This window comes from Belonocnema kinseyi, chromosome 3 (assembly GCF_010883055.1).
Source record: "Belonocnema kinseyi isolate 2016_QV_RU_SX_M_011 chromosome 3, B_treatae_v1, whole genome shotgun sequence".
NCBI classification, from domain to species: Eukaryota; Metazoa; Arthropoda; class Insecta; order Hymenoptera; family Cynipidae; genus Belonocnema; species Belonocnema kinseyi.
The window spans coordinates 96,125,965-96,140,784 of NC_046659.1; the positions used below are offsets into that span (position 1 = coordinate 96,125,965).

The 14,820-nt window shown below is 31.0% G+C and overlaps 2 protein-coding genes across 3 annotated transcripts in view; both read right to left on the reverse strand.

Annotated features, from left to right (window-relative positions):
- Window positions 1-710: 710 nt before the first annotated feature.
- On the reverse strand, window positions 711-3,166 carry LOC117169074 (putative ATP synthase subunit f, mitochondrial). Its single transcript, XM_033355189.1, has 4 exons — window positions 2,998-3,166; window positions 2,829-2,927; window positions 2,506-2,622; window positions 711-878 (listed from the first exon to the last, which is right to left on the reverse strand). The coding sequence occupies exons 1-4, from the start codon at window positions 3,074-3,076 to the stop codon at window positions 850-852; spliced, it is 324 nt and encodes a 107-aa protein (XP_033211080.1). The 5' UTR covers window positions 3,077-3,166; the 3' UTR covers window positions 711-849.
- A 1,395-nt stretch (window positions 3,167-4,561) lies between these two features.
- LOC117169655 (divergent protein kinase domain 1C) overlaps window positions 4,562-14,820 on the reverse strand; it is a 17,350-nt gene continuing 7,091 nt past the window's right edge. The window contains exons 2-4 of one of the 2 annotated variants that reach the window (XM_033356131.1): window positions 9,144-9,304; window positions 6,829-7,516; window positions 4,562-6,158 (exon numbers count right to left, since the gene is read on the reverse strand). In XM_033356131.1, coding sequence (XP_033212022.1) covers window positions 5,922-6,158; window positions 6,829-7,516; window positions 9,144-9,304 — 1,086 coding nt within the window. In that variant the 3' untranslated portion in view covers window positions 4,562-5,921. The remainder of the gene's footprint in view (window positions 6,159-6,828; window positions 7,517-9,143; window positions 9,305-14,820) is intronic. The other variant, XM_033356132.1, reaches the window with a different exon arrangement.

The following is a 14,820-nucleotide window of genomic DNA, read 5'->3' on the forward strand; positions in this document are numbered from 1 at the left end:
AAAGCATAAACAAAATATTTGCTAGTAAACTCCGTTTTTTATATTCATCCCAATATTTTTGAAAACCTTCTGCTAATAGAAAAAAGGCACCATTATCAGCTTTATGCGGGCTAAACTATTTGAGGTAAGAATTTTGTTTCTTAAAAATATAATGTTTGACATTTTCTTGTAAAAGATGCAAGAGGTATTTTTTTTTATAACTTTTATTAGAAGTGCCAACTTTTATCTTTACATTTTTTTCGCATCTGATTTTTTAGGAGAAAAATGAGAAAATCTGATTTTACAAGAACAAAATTCTTCTGGACACAAAAGTTATTTATTCCGCACGAATTTTAAATTCATACGATATCTTCATTATGAAAGTAAAAATTAAATTTAAAAAATAGATAAAAATTTAAGTATGGGTTTCTTCAGAAACTCGACTTTTATTACTTTAATTTTGAACCTTTTTTAAATTTTCCAGCGGATATCAAAAGAAGACAATAAACGGTATCAAAATCAGAAAGAAAACGATGGGTCTTTTGAAAAACAAAGCATGAAATTTAAATATGTATAACTTTGTAGAGTTTTTTGCATCGGAAAAATACGCATTGCATAATATCTGCCAAAAAAATTCAAGCCTTCAATTCGGGATAATGTTTCAAGCTAAAATAAGAAGAAAGTAATTTTAACCTCTTCATATTTTCAGTGAAAAGACACAATTTACTTGAGACATTTTTTTAATTTTTCAATGAATATCTTGATACAATTTTTCTATTTCGACTCAAGCTTATTCGATATACAGTAGCAATAACATATTTCTCCGAATTCAGAAGTGTTCTATGTATGCGAGACAATCGCTGTTGAATTTTAGTGGTACTTGTAGTTCTTGTGGTGCTCTGTAAAATCAAAATAACAATCTAGTAACATAATTCTTTTTTATAAAATTTAAGAATCTGGAATAATAGTCTTTGAACCACTGGTAGCCAACTCGAAATTTAATTTGTCAAACAGCTTTGTTTTTATATAGAAAGAAAAAGAGTATACAATATAAATTTTGTCATCTATACATTTTCGGCCAAATAAGATTCCAAATTGGCTATAAAAGTTGGATTTTATTTCTCGTAGAAAATAATTAATGCATTAATATCATTGCTATTGCGAGAAAACTCGAATTATCCAGCGTAGTCTCCCCTGCGGATTGTATTACTACAGAGTGGCCGTTTTAATGAAAGAGAAAAATTCCCGTTCATTTGCCTGTTTGCAAACATTTTTCACTGTCAATAAAATTGAAAAAAATGATTACTGAAAAATGAACTGCAAATTACAGCACTGAAGATGGAATTCTTAATTTATAAACTTTTAAAATTAAAGGTTATAACCTTTTTAAATATAAAATTTGGTATTCAAATGCTTAATAACTTACACCTATAAAATAGAAAGTACTAAGACTTTTCAATTGCATTTAAACTACAAATTTGATAATTTTCAACTTTTATAAATTGTAGAGTTCAGATTTAGATTCAGTTCAAAAAATATAAATTTGTGTTATTATTTTTAATGGTTTACATTGAAAAATTAATCAATGTTTTTATTCTTTTGAGCCCTTTCACAATTTTTAAAAGCGTATTCATTTTTTGCTCGAAATCTGCGAAAAAAATGCATTTTTGTTTTAAATTAGGCTATGGCTATTTGCACCGTAATTTCGGTAAGAATAGCCGAATTTTCACGGAACACACACTTTGTTTAAATTATTTGAAATCATTTCAAGTTTTAAATTAATTTGGATACTTTTAAAAACTTCTAAATTACTCGAATTGTTCTACAAATAATAAGTGTTCAATTATTATTTATACATACAAATTCAGCAATTTCACTTTCATATGAATCATTTTTTAAATGGAACAATTAAAATATTTCAAACAATTCAATTTCAAATTATTTACATTTTTTACGACTAAGGCTTTTGAATTGAACGAATTTAATTTTTGACGCTGAACTCTGGAAATTTTTAAATTTTGAAAGGATTTAAAACCGTCTTAACAAATCAATTATTGTTCACGTTTTGATATTTCAATTACAGTTCAATTTTTAAAATAATGACTTAATTTATATTTAAAGTTAATGCAGTACAAATTTGTTTGATCAAAAATGTCAAATTTTAAACGCTTGTAATTTTTAATTGTTTAAGTCTTCCAAGATTGTATTTTAAAATTCGTTCAATTAAAAATGTAGACCGACAAATAAAAATTTAAAATGAAAAATTTTGTTATGCATAATTAAAGACGATGAAAATTCAACTAATTATTTTAAAAATGGTTAAAATCGAACTTGAACATATTTTCCTGATAAAATTTCTAAAATTCCCGGTCAAAAAATTAATTCACTTTCATTTCCCAGTCTCAAAAAAATCCCAGTCCAGCGGGCCACCCTGCACTAGTTTCAGACGAGATCGACAACTATTAAGATCGGCCTATTTGTTGGAGTATCAACATTGATGAAATGTAGTAAATCAACGATACTTACTGATCTTTCCGTAATTAAGATAGTAAAAGAAAACCATCCCACCGAAAATCAATTGCATGGGTCCGACGAAAATGGCATTTCTGGGATGAATATATTTATGCTGCCAACGCCACCAAGCTGAAACAATTTAACATAGTTGATATCTTGATTAACAATCAATCTAGTTTCGGCATAAAAATAATGTATAGCACAAAACATATTTGACCTGTGTTCGCGTTATGTAATGGGTTTTTTCAAAGGATGATCTCTGGTTATTTAGAGGTTATGCAATTTTCTTAGCACAGAAGAAATGGCTGCTAAATTAAGAGAGAAATAAAAATTACCTCTTGAAACTGCATGAGCAACAGCAGTGGGAGTTTTATTGCGACGACCGATCCAAGCATTGACTTCACTCAATTTTAGTTGACCGAAAGGAGTATCCGCTACGACAAAAAAATTAGGTTTGCAGTTCCTTGGGAATAAAAAAACTAGAGACGGGAATTTAATACTTACGTTTGCCATAAAACCTAGCTGGATCGTAGGGTCCATGAATTGATGGATTGTACTCCGCTGGATATTCTCCGATACCCATTATTAATTACTTTAGAAATGGGCTCGTTATCAAAAAAAAATTCGTTGCTGCGAACCTTGCAGACGAAAATCAGAAAGATGAAAGCTGAAGGATTTCGTCGACCATAGACTATGATATTGAGAGGTTGAGATTTCCTGTTATCGGTCCGAGGGTTACAAACCCTCCTTTTTTATTTTATTTTTTAATAAAAATACAGTAAGGAGAGTCTTTTTAATAATTAATATTGCATTGCAGCTGAAGTGCTAATCTCAAGTTGATATATCTGTAGTTTTTTTCTATTTATTTCTTCAGAGTGATGATATTAGATGTTCAGTTGACTACATATGCGGAGGGGCCAGTGCTTTGGTGGCAAATTCAAATCAAGGAATTTTTTATTTGCAATTCGACCTTGTTTTTCTATTAAAACTATCCAAATTTATTGTATAATGTTGAAAATTAGTAAATAAACATTTCAAAAGTTTTAATTAAATATACATAGTAACTAAATTTATTGGTTGGATTTTTCTAAAGAAATAATTTGGCAAACATGAATTTAATTAGTGGGAACATGATACCTTTAAATATTGCAAACCGACGTAATATGCGCGCATGTAACATCGCTCCATTACTTAATATAATAAAATAAAATAAGATAAACACAAAAAATTCAATGATAAGATGTATTTACGATATATTAGTATTTTATTGTATCGCCTTCTGAAAAAAACACTCGCTAGGCCAATTAGTTTAGTAATGCCATTTTACCATCAAAAACAAAGTTTATTTGTTTAGCGAAGAAAATTATTCATTAGAATCGAGCATATTTAAATTGCAAAAATTTCTTTTAAAATTGAAATGCATTCAAATTGAAGGAGTTCTAATTTTAAACGCACATGTGCGCACATGAATGTTCACTAAATAAAAAAAAACAAGATTGAAACAGCTATACCTATGTATAAGTCCCCATAGAAAAATTCGGATTTTTAACTGACACCGAAATTTAAAATTGTCTAAAAGCTTCCTGGTAGCTGCTAAGACGTTAGGATTTTTTCTCCAGGAAACTTACCATCTGAGAGCCAAAGAAGTATTCTTCTAAATAAAATAACTAATTCCAAAATAACACCATAATAAAATTCGAATGTTCACCTGACCCTTAAATTAAAAATTTGGTAAGAACTTCTTTCTTGCTCCTACAACGTTGGCAATTTTTATTTTCAAAGCAAGGGTTCATTTTAGTCTTCAGTCTTTTCCCATGCAAATTAAAAAAGGTATTAAATTTATTAATAATGCAAATTTGAGTGCCGTCCAAACTTTGAGTTCTTCCGAGCTTCAAAAGTTTAAATTTCCAATGCTTTCTAATTTGTAAAATTGAAATAGGAATCCATAACAAATTAATGTACTATAAATTGATTATAAATGTCTATTTTATTAATTTTAGAAATAGATCTAATGCACTAAAATAAAAAAATATTGAATATGAATGATAATAAAGAAATCCGAAAGATATTTTTTTCTACATTTTTGATTTATTACGAATATAATAAAAATCTTTCATGTACAACAATTTTTTCGTCATACAATTTCCAAATGAATAACATAACCGTACATTGATTTAAAAATAAATAATAAAATAATTGTTAAGTTTCGATGGTTTCTTGGCCAAATATTTAATTTTATTTTATTTGAAATGGTCAGTCCTACATCTTTTTAAAAGATGTCCTTACGAAAACTTAACTTATAAGGAAATATGGAAAATTATCCTTGTAATCTATAAATCATGGAAACAATTAAGGTTGTTCATATTGCATTTCCTATTTCGCACATAAGTTCATAAGCACTACTATATCGTAATCCTTCATACCAGCATTATTGAAACACAATCAGGTAATATAAATGGTAACCATAAAAATCATATAAGTAATATAATAACATATATCTATCTCTTTTTTGTTAAACTAGGAAGTCAGGCGATTTTTTAAAAATGTATGATTCTAGACAAGTATAAATTAATTACATGCATTATTAAATGCCTAATACAATACAAAGTGTTTCAATAACGAAAACTAAAAAAATTAATAATATTTCGTACTCACGTTCATACACTTTTTTCTTTAATTTTTAAATGATTTATAATGTATTTCTTTTATTTTGTTACAGATGCATTGAAATCGTGCACAAGTCTTGGACGTCAAAACAGGAAGACTAAATATTATAAATTAATGAATAATTCATAATCCATAGAACTAGTGATTTCTAATAAATTTTAAGAATAAAAAAAAGTTTTATTCAGTCAATTTAATTATAACTAAAACAAGTTGACTTTGCAAATTTAGCTATAAATTACATGGACTGGATATAATATTCTTATTTTACAGAAAACTGATTGAATAAATTATATACTTTCTCCTATTTATGTTACTTATCTTTTACAAAGAAGGCCTTAAGAAATAGAAGTTTTTTAAATGGGATTATTTATTCTGAATATATAGAAATATAAGTACTTGATATCTATATTCTAAGGCCAGCTTACAAACTTTTAAAGTTAATATTAACTAAATATTTGCGTCGCAGCCCTCGTTTAAGAACTTGAAACTTTATACATTTTCGAGGTTCATTTCATTGGACTAGCATGAGCAGACTTACTTTTAGGCACAGATACATACTATTCCAAATTAAATAAACTTTTTAAGTAGAATGTCGAATTATTAAATAAAATGTCATACAAAAAATTATTCATAATAGGATTGCCAGTAAAAACTTTGCCATAAAATATTAATTCAAATTTTGAAAAAGATTTTCAAGTATCGTATGGTTTCAATCATTATATATTAAAGAAAAATGTGTAAAAACAACTATTGGCAAATAATCACAATCGCAAGGAAGAACTTAATTCACGCTCCACCTCGTTTATCATATTATATAAACGCGATTTCAAATTTTCTGGAGCAGCAGCTCGAGCCAATTGACCATGTTCTCCAGTTGGATTTGCACATTGTCTCAAAAGCACAGCCAAAGAACTACTGGTATGTTCAGACATCAATAATCCAGGAATTATTATTGTTCCTGATAGTGTCCACCCGAGAAAGATCTTTTCGCAAATTATCTGAAATCAAATATTAAAATTATTATGTAATTTTACATTATTTATTAAATATAAATTGCTAATTTAACAGTAGATTTTCGGTAAAATTATTTCTACGAGAATTCTACGAAATTTCTAAGGAATCTTTTCATAGAATTTAGGATGATTATGGGAAATTTACTTTAAAAATTCTGTAGAATATCAATAAAATGAAATGGAAGAATTGCCTATTTATTACATTGTCAGGGATCATTATGAAATTCCTCCGGAGTTTTAAAAATAATTTGGTAAATTTTTTCAGAATTTGTGTTGAATTTCAATGATTAATTAATATAAATTTTATTATTTAGTGCTTTCTTACATTGGAATAGTAAAAATTCACTGAAAATGATTGACGTATTTCTAAGTATAACTCAATCAGTAAAAATTGATACACAAATCAGGTATCAGTAAAATTGTATGCCATTGAGAGTGTTATTTGCTTATCCAAATTATTTGGATGATTGTTAATTTTATTTTAATTAGACTTGTTCACTTTAAACAATATTATCTCATGTCAAAAATTGACTGATGTCTTCTATTAAGAAATCGTTGATCACATATTAAATTAATTTTGTATAACAATACATAAAATTGATTGAATCAATCTAATTTTTTATTCATAATTTTAATAATCGTCTGTGATACTAACTTGTAAATTATTATTAACCACTGGTGATTCACAGCGCATATTTTTCGAGCACAACGACCTGCAATCAAAATAATCGCAGTCCTCGTTTCTTTCGCACTCCCTATTGTTATTCATTATCCTATTTAACACGGATTTTGGAAAAACTGCATCCAGATCAAGAAATTTTAATTTATGTCCTCCCAGGGGGAGACCAAAGTGGTTTATTTTAACATCGCAGAGGTGAAATGGTTCAGTAAATACAGTTTCAAATTCTTGCAGGAGATCCAGTATCATCACTGCTAATTTCAATCTCTTAGCCCATTCTGGTTTCGAATCAGATAGTGCCAAAACTGTAGTCGGGGTTTCTATTGGGCGAACATATTCAACTGCATAAAATGTACCACAAGTGCCAATTATTTGAGGGAAAACATCTTTATCTTCGAATAAAAGTGTCATTATATATTCCTGTTCTTGTAGAAGAGGCCAAACGTTCTCCATCTCGAGTTTTCTCTTTTGTGGTTCAGTCTCTATTCGACTTGTTCGCAGGCGGCTTAGTCTTTCAAGTTGATGTGTGGTTATACTGTAATTTAATTTGTTTGTTACCACATCTCTGATCATGTTTGCGAAATCGGTTTCTGATGGATAGTGCTTTAGACCATTGGCATCTTCCCAAAGAAGGGACTCTGCTTGTTCGACGGTTGTTTCAGTTCTGAATTAATATAAACTTAGGGATTATTATTTTATTTTAATTAATTAATCGTTTTATTTAATTTAAGTCTAAGCAATTCTGTATGACATACAAATACAATAATTGAAAAAAATAATAATTTGAAGTGTGTGTTATGTATAAAAAATGGACCTAACTTTACGACTTTACTATCAACCAAAAAAATTTCTTATTTAGCTGCAGCAGGGTTGTTAAAAAATCCCCACTTCTAAATACCCTGAATATGGCTTAAATAATTTTTATTTTATATTTTCGTTATAAACTTTTATTTGGGATATGTAAACAGAGATAGGAGATCAATAATTTTAATGCAAAAAGTGTTTTTTTTCTAAATTTATCTTAAACAGTTTTCACGGTGCGATGGAACAGATTTAAAAAGAAAGTTGTTTGCAAATTAGATTTTGATTTTGAGTACAATTATTTCGCATCATACCAAAATTTGAGACCAAATTAAAAATAATCGACCTGGAATTGTGTTAACCCTTCGAAGGCACCCGTGTATCAAAAAGACCACAGGCATAACAAATTCATTAAAATTCATTAAAATCTATTTGAAAATGGTACTTGAACGGTCCCGTAACCGTAACAAGGTACAATTAATTGGCTCTTTGCGGGAAGCCTTTTTCGCCTGGGGTCAAGAAGACCCCAGTATGTCAGCTATGTATCGCATCGGAAAGTGTTCCATCGAAGGGATAAGCAAGAAATAAAAATTTAATAGTGCAATTAGGGAGTGATTTAGAAAAAGTTGGCTATTTTAGGCAATGAGATTTTCAAAAATTAAAAAATGTACAAACCGCCCAAAATGTATTTTTTCATTTAAGGGTAACTTTGAAGTGTTTTTTAAAATCCTCAACTCTGAAATATTAATCTCTACTTTTGATTTTGATCTTTCTCCTCACAGTATGTCTGTGAATCTCAAATATTAGAAATATGTTGCTGAAATTATTTAGCAATTTTTTATTTTAAATGTTTAGGTTTACTGAGATTATTTTAGAAAAAAATATATCATTCGAAGCGAAGTGGAAAATGACTTGTGCTTAGAGGGGTCAACTTTTTAGTAATCATTCTTAACAAATTTAATACTAAAAAATTTATTGTTAAATCAAAAATTTAGCAAGACCTTATCAATTTAGTAGTTCTTAAAATATCATGATATATTTAATACTATTAAATGTATAATTTCTTACTTGATTCAATTTGATAATATTTTTGAACTCAATCACAAACAAAGACTACAAGGCTTATCATTTATAATTCCAAATATTGACAATTTCGGCATTATAAGATTGGAAAATAATAATATCATTTTGAAGATTAAATTTATGATATTTTTGGCAAATTTTTCCGTTCAAAATTAATTTAACTGAAAAGTCGATTTAAGAAAAGGGCCCGATCTATTACTTTTAATTTAGTTTAAAAATTGGTAGTTGGATGCAATACAAAAATTCCATTTGCAAACAACTTTAAATTAAAATCGGTTTCACCGCAACTAGCTTCATTGAGAACATTCATACAGTATTCTATAATGATGAATGCGTTAAAAAGAGAATGAAAATTTCTTTAAATCAAGATATTTGTCTGGATTTATTGTATTTTCATATAAACAGACCTTGCAGCTTTGAAAACTAATCTCGTGTTCTGCCAATGCGCTGAAAAAACTGCCTCTTTTCCAGCATGTAAAGTTTCACATACGAGGGAATGAACTCCTTGTCTGTTGCAAAGAGGATCGCATAGAATCCCCATAGCATTGCCGTCATTGTGTCTGCTACACTGGTATCAAATGCAATTATGTAATTGAAAGTACATCCTTTTGTGAAGTAATTTTACAATGAAATGAACAAAAATTAGATGATATTTTAACAAGATTCATGTATTCAACACCAAGAAAAATATATCGCACAATGATATCGCAAAACCTATATATTACAAGAAAGCTCAATATGATTACGTACAAGAAGGTTCCGGAGCTTTGTACGATATTATAATGCACTAATATCGCTTGGCCACTAACAGAATCCTCGCAAAATCATAAAAGAAGAGATACAATGTGATAGCGCAATTAACTAAAATTCTTACGTTACAGACTGCACAATTATGCGGTATATCATCTAAAAACTTACAGTGTACGAAATCACGAGTTGAAGCTATTATAATGCGATAATTACAATATATAGCGTAGGAATTACGGTATATATTGCAATCCATGCGATATCGTTTTCTCGGTGAAATGAAGGATGTCCGGATGTACAGTGGGAAAAGATTGCTGGAGCCGTTTCTTTTGTTGTTAAAGGGCGATGCCACACTTTTTTCATTCAAATTAAAAATCGTGACAATTTAGAGATTTTACACCACGTGGTTCAATGTACTTTATACCATATCTATTAAAATATATATACGTAGAAAGCGCTCGTAGATTACCGATTGAGCAGATTCATATTTTATTTTATAGAAAACGTCAAACCCAGTGAGAAGAAAAGAATTCAGAAAAATTCAGAATAGAAAGAGAATAATGTCACTTCGAAGACGGAGAACCTGGTCCTTTTAATCGATTCAACAAAATTTCAGTCGTAAATATAAAATACAGTGGAACTTTTCTATAGCGCCGATTTTGGAGTTGACGGTGGGTGGGAACTAACTCATTATACCCCGCTCAGCTTTTGTTTGTTCACGCCTGATTGCTTGCCTGAGTGCCAACTGCAGATCTAGCGCACCCCGCGAAGCTCCTATTACAACTACCAGCGGGGCGGCGTTAATTCTTGAAAGGCCTATAGAAGCAAGGGCTATTGAAGAGTTTCACTGTAATTATGTTAATAGAAATAATTTGTAGTATTGTCAAAGAATATTTTTATAATTATGTTTAAAGATAAATAAATGTTGTTTACCGTACAAAACATTATGAAATGAATTTATTATCATTAATTATATTATTAAATCTATAATTTGTTCAAACGATATAAAATATTATAATAAAAGTTACTCCACCGTCTTGGCAGACCAGAGAAATGAAATTTCTAAACTTATATTCCACAAAAACAAATAGAAACTATGCATGTGAACATATTTTGTAGACAGATTAGAAGCAATTAAAATAATCGAAAATAAAAAAATTAAGTATGGAATTAAAAATAATTTTATAAAAATTAAAATTTCCAAACTTATGTGGCCCACGGAGGAATAGAAACTATGTGAGTGCAATTATTTTGTGGACAGATTAGAGGGAATTAAATTAATCGAAAATATAACATTTAAGAATGGAATTAAAAATAACCATGTGAGGTGTGTCTACTGATCGGATTAAGAGGAATGAAAAAAGTGGAAAATATGTTTACCTGCATGGAATACAACACAAGTGTCAATCGTTAAGGAAATAGAAAAAAATTGGTTTTGGAGATAAACCTATTCTTTCGTTGGGCACTTCTCCCGATGGAAAACTAGCACATTCAAACAAATTAAATAATGTTCACTATTTCGTTTAAATCTGAACATATTAATTTTTCTCTATTCTTCTCTTCTTATCGGGAAGTTCCTCGAAACTATCTTAATTTTTTATTAATTAATCTAGAATGTAAAATGTCTCATTTTTTGAAAATTCAAGCCACCCATGTTATTTAAACATATCACAACTGATAGAACATGTTAAAAATCATTCAAAATACTGTCGATGAAAACGAATGATCACCTACGTTTTTGAGCAATAATATAAAAATGGTCTGTTTGGTATAAACAAATTAAAGAGCAAAAATCCTTTTATGATGATTAACAAAAATCGGATTCCACTTTATTTTAAAGAATATTAGTCGCAATACATGTAAAAAAAATCTGCCGCGGGGCAGGCACATTCTCCTCGCTGGAAGCTCACTTCGCTCGCAAGTTTGGGCGCGCCTATGGCGCACACCTGTTGTATCTTGCGGCTCGCGCTCGACAATGTATTTACTTTGCGCTACGCGCTCGGTCATTGTACATCCCAGGGGGAAAAGTCGGATCCTAGCCGGAGTTCACGACCGGCGCAGTACGACGCCAGTTGTAATTCAGAATAAATACCAGTACTGTCTGTTAGTACTGTGCCAACCATCGGTATAGTACTGGTTTACTACTGACTCAGTACTGACTGTCATTACTGGTAGAATACCGACACAGGAATTGCGCCAACGGTTGGCGCCATACTGGTTCACAACTGGCCCAGTACTGAATGTCACCTTTGGTGAAATACCGACACAGGAAATCCGCCAACGGTTGGCGTAAAACTGGGTCGACTACTGGCGCATTACTGATACATATTACCGGTAAAATACTGACGCAAGTGTTCAACCAACGGTTGGCATCATGATGGTTTACAACTGGCCCCGTACTGACCTTTATTACTGGTGTAATATCGGCACAGGTGTTCTGCCAACGGTTTGGCGTGATCCTGATATACTACTTTTGCAGTACTGAAACGTATTACTGGTATAATACTGAAACAAGAGTTCAACGAACGGTTGGCATCATACTGTTTTACAAACTGGCACAGTACTGACCGTCGCAACTGGTGCAATACCGGCACAGAAGATCCGCCAACGGTTGGCGTGATACTGGGTCGACTACTGGCGCAGTACTGATACAAATTACTGGTAAAATGCTGACACAAGAGTTCCACCAACGCTAGGCATCATACTCATGGGCGGATTAAGACCTTTCGGGGCCCGGAGCTAAAATAACGTTGGGGCCCCTTTAAGGCGGCTGGACTTAACATTTTACTTTCATTTAAAATTAGTTCATGATAAAAAAATTCAAAAATTTAATTGAAAAAATTTTACTAAAATTTTTTTTAGGACTTTATTATTTTTGTTTATAAGCGGGTTATTTTACTGTATATTATATGTTTTTCTTGGGGAGAAGGGGGCCCCCACTAGCGTGGGGCCCGGTGCTTCAGCACCACCAAGCCCTCCCCATGATCCGGCACTGATCATACTGGTTTACAACTGGTTCCGTACTTACCTGTATTACTGGTGTAATATCGGCACAGGTGTTCCGCCAACGTTTGACGTGATACTGATATACTACTTTTGTAGTGCTGATACATATTACTGGTAAAATACTGAAACAAGAGTTCAACGAACAGTTGGCATCATACTGGTACTGCCAAGCATTACAAGCCAGTACTGGAATAGTACAGGCCAAGTTCAAACAGCCAGTACTGGAACTCCGACGGGGGGTACTGGGCCAGTACTGGGCCAGTACTGGGCCGGTGGTGTATTTCTGCCTGGGATACCTTCGTTATCATTTGGAGCCTGACCATTACCTGCCCAGTACTAATCTATAGTAGTGGCCCAGTGGTGAACTTCAGTGCTGGCCCAGTAATACAGGTCAGTACCTCGCCGAGTTTTCAGTATTGGTTGAGCCAGTGCTGGGCCAGTACTAACAGAGGGTACCGCACCAGTACCAAATGTAAGTACTAGCCCAGTACTGGCTAAATACTGCAAGTCAGTACAGAACATTATTATCATTAGGGGGTTTACCGGTATAAAGCCAGTAGTCCTGCCAGTATTCTAAAAGTACAGCGCCAGTACCGAACTCCGACAGGCGGTACTGGCGGGGTACTGTGCCGGTGATAAATTTCGCCCTGGGATTCCCCATATTTTTACATAGAATTAAAAAAATTAAAGGACAAACAATCGACAACTGAAATTTAGTAACTCTGAATTCTCTTTTGTTAAAGCTCTTTCGGCTTTAACAAACACATTCTTATCACGCGTCTTTTTTCACATTTAATGCAAAAACTACGAGTGTTGTCAAAAAATGATTAAGAAAATATTTGTAGCTCTTTTTTGTTGAACAACTTTTGTCTCTTTATCTTTATTAAAATTTGAATTTTCGTTTTTTTCAAGAGAATTGAAAAAGTTATAGTAATCTTATATGGCTTTCAAAAAGCAACGTTTTTCTTCTTTTTACTTTTTTCATATTGTGCGTTGATTGGTTTAAAATATTCATTTTTGTTTGTTTCTTAGACTGTGGATATGCTATACTGCGTCCAAAGTAAAAAGATGCATACGTGGCATATTTATAAAAAATGAGTTTTTGGTATGGCTGAATTCGTAAGAGAAAGCTGCATCTAAATGAGTTGATAAAAATTATAGAATATAAATATTTATTGCAATAAACGCTGTCATCAGCATACGCATGAAAAAGAACCTTAAAAACTTTGTGTTTTTTTTGCGTTGTAAAAGTGACAGAGTGCAGAGCGAATTCACAAACGAAAATAATCGCTTGTCCTTACGTATGTTTTAGATTTATGAATTAGCTCGGACTCTGATCGGAAATCCACTGGAAATAAGTCCCGGATAAATTCGACTATACATTAGCGATACTATACGACTATACACATGAGGATAAATTCTTCATATTTCCGAGTACTACGAATAGCCGTACATAGAGTTTTCAAACCTGGAAGAAAAATGGTTTCACAAATTAAAAAAATATTTTAGCTTTTTGCATCTTTATCCAAAATAGCTGGCTAACAAACTTGTCCTTTTCTTTTAGTCATTGAAAAAGTGTGCCAAAGTTCAATCCAATCAATCCAATCTGATCATTGTTTCGAAAGTTATCGTGTCTAGAGACTACAGACATACAGATAGACGAACAGATATGCACCTTCGTAAAAATCGATTTTTTTACTCAGGCTGTCTCAAAAAATGGAGATTTGATGAAAATCGACTAAGTCAAATTTTACATAAAACCAATACCTTCTCATTAAGGTGAGAATGTAACAATTTTTTTATTACGATTTATCAAATAATAATTTCAGTGATTTAATTAAACAAACAAATTTAACAACAAATTTTTTTAAAGGGCATAACTTGAAAATATACTGCTACAGCCATGTCGTTGACTCTAGCCTATGAGAGTGGATAATTCTTGACCAAATTATATTATTTATAGAGTAATAAACATTGAAATTAAAATTTCAATTTTAAATCTTCGGTCATACGATCATTTATTAATAAAATTAGTTTATAACAACGTTTCGGCCACATTTTTGTGCCTTCTTCAGGTGTAAAACATTTTGTGTATTCTAAAATTAATAATATAATGGCAATTAATAAATAAATATTTAAAAGTCAAATTTAAAAAAAAAAAGTAATCGAAAATTTGTTTTTACAATATACTTACAATTTGGGTCATAATAAAATTTTTTTTTTGTTGATTGTAGATTATTAAAAATTTTTGTGTGAAAATTTTTTATTTTAAAATTCATTTTGAACACGTATTGTGGATAAACCAAGGTCTACCGAGCTCGAAACTGAGCA

Bases quoted from the DNA above. Each gene is read 5' to 3' on its own strand.
- LOC117169074 (XM_033355189.1), bottom strand. From the start codon at position 3,076: ATGGGTATCGGAGAATATCCAGCGGAGTACAATCCATCAATTCATGGA. The intron at 2,623-2,828 runs GTAATTTTTATT...AAATTGTTTCAG, and splicing joins TGCTCATGCAGTTTCAAGAG to CTTGGTGGCGTTGGCAGCAT. The intron at 879-2,505 runs GTAAGTATCGTT...TTGATTTTACAG, and splicing joins TCTTAATTACGGAAAGATCA to AGCACCACAAGAACTACAAG.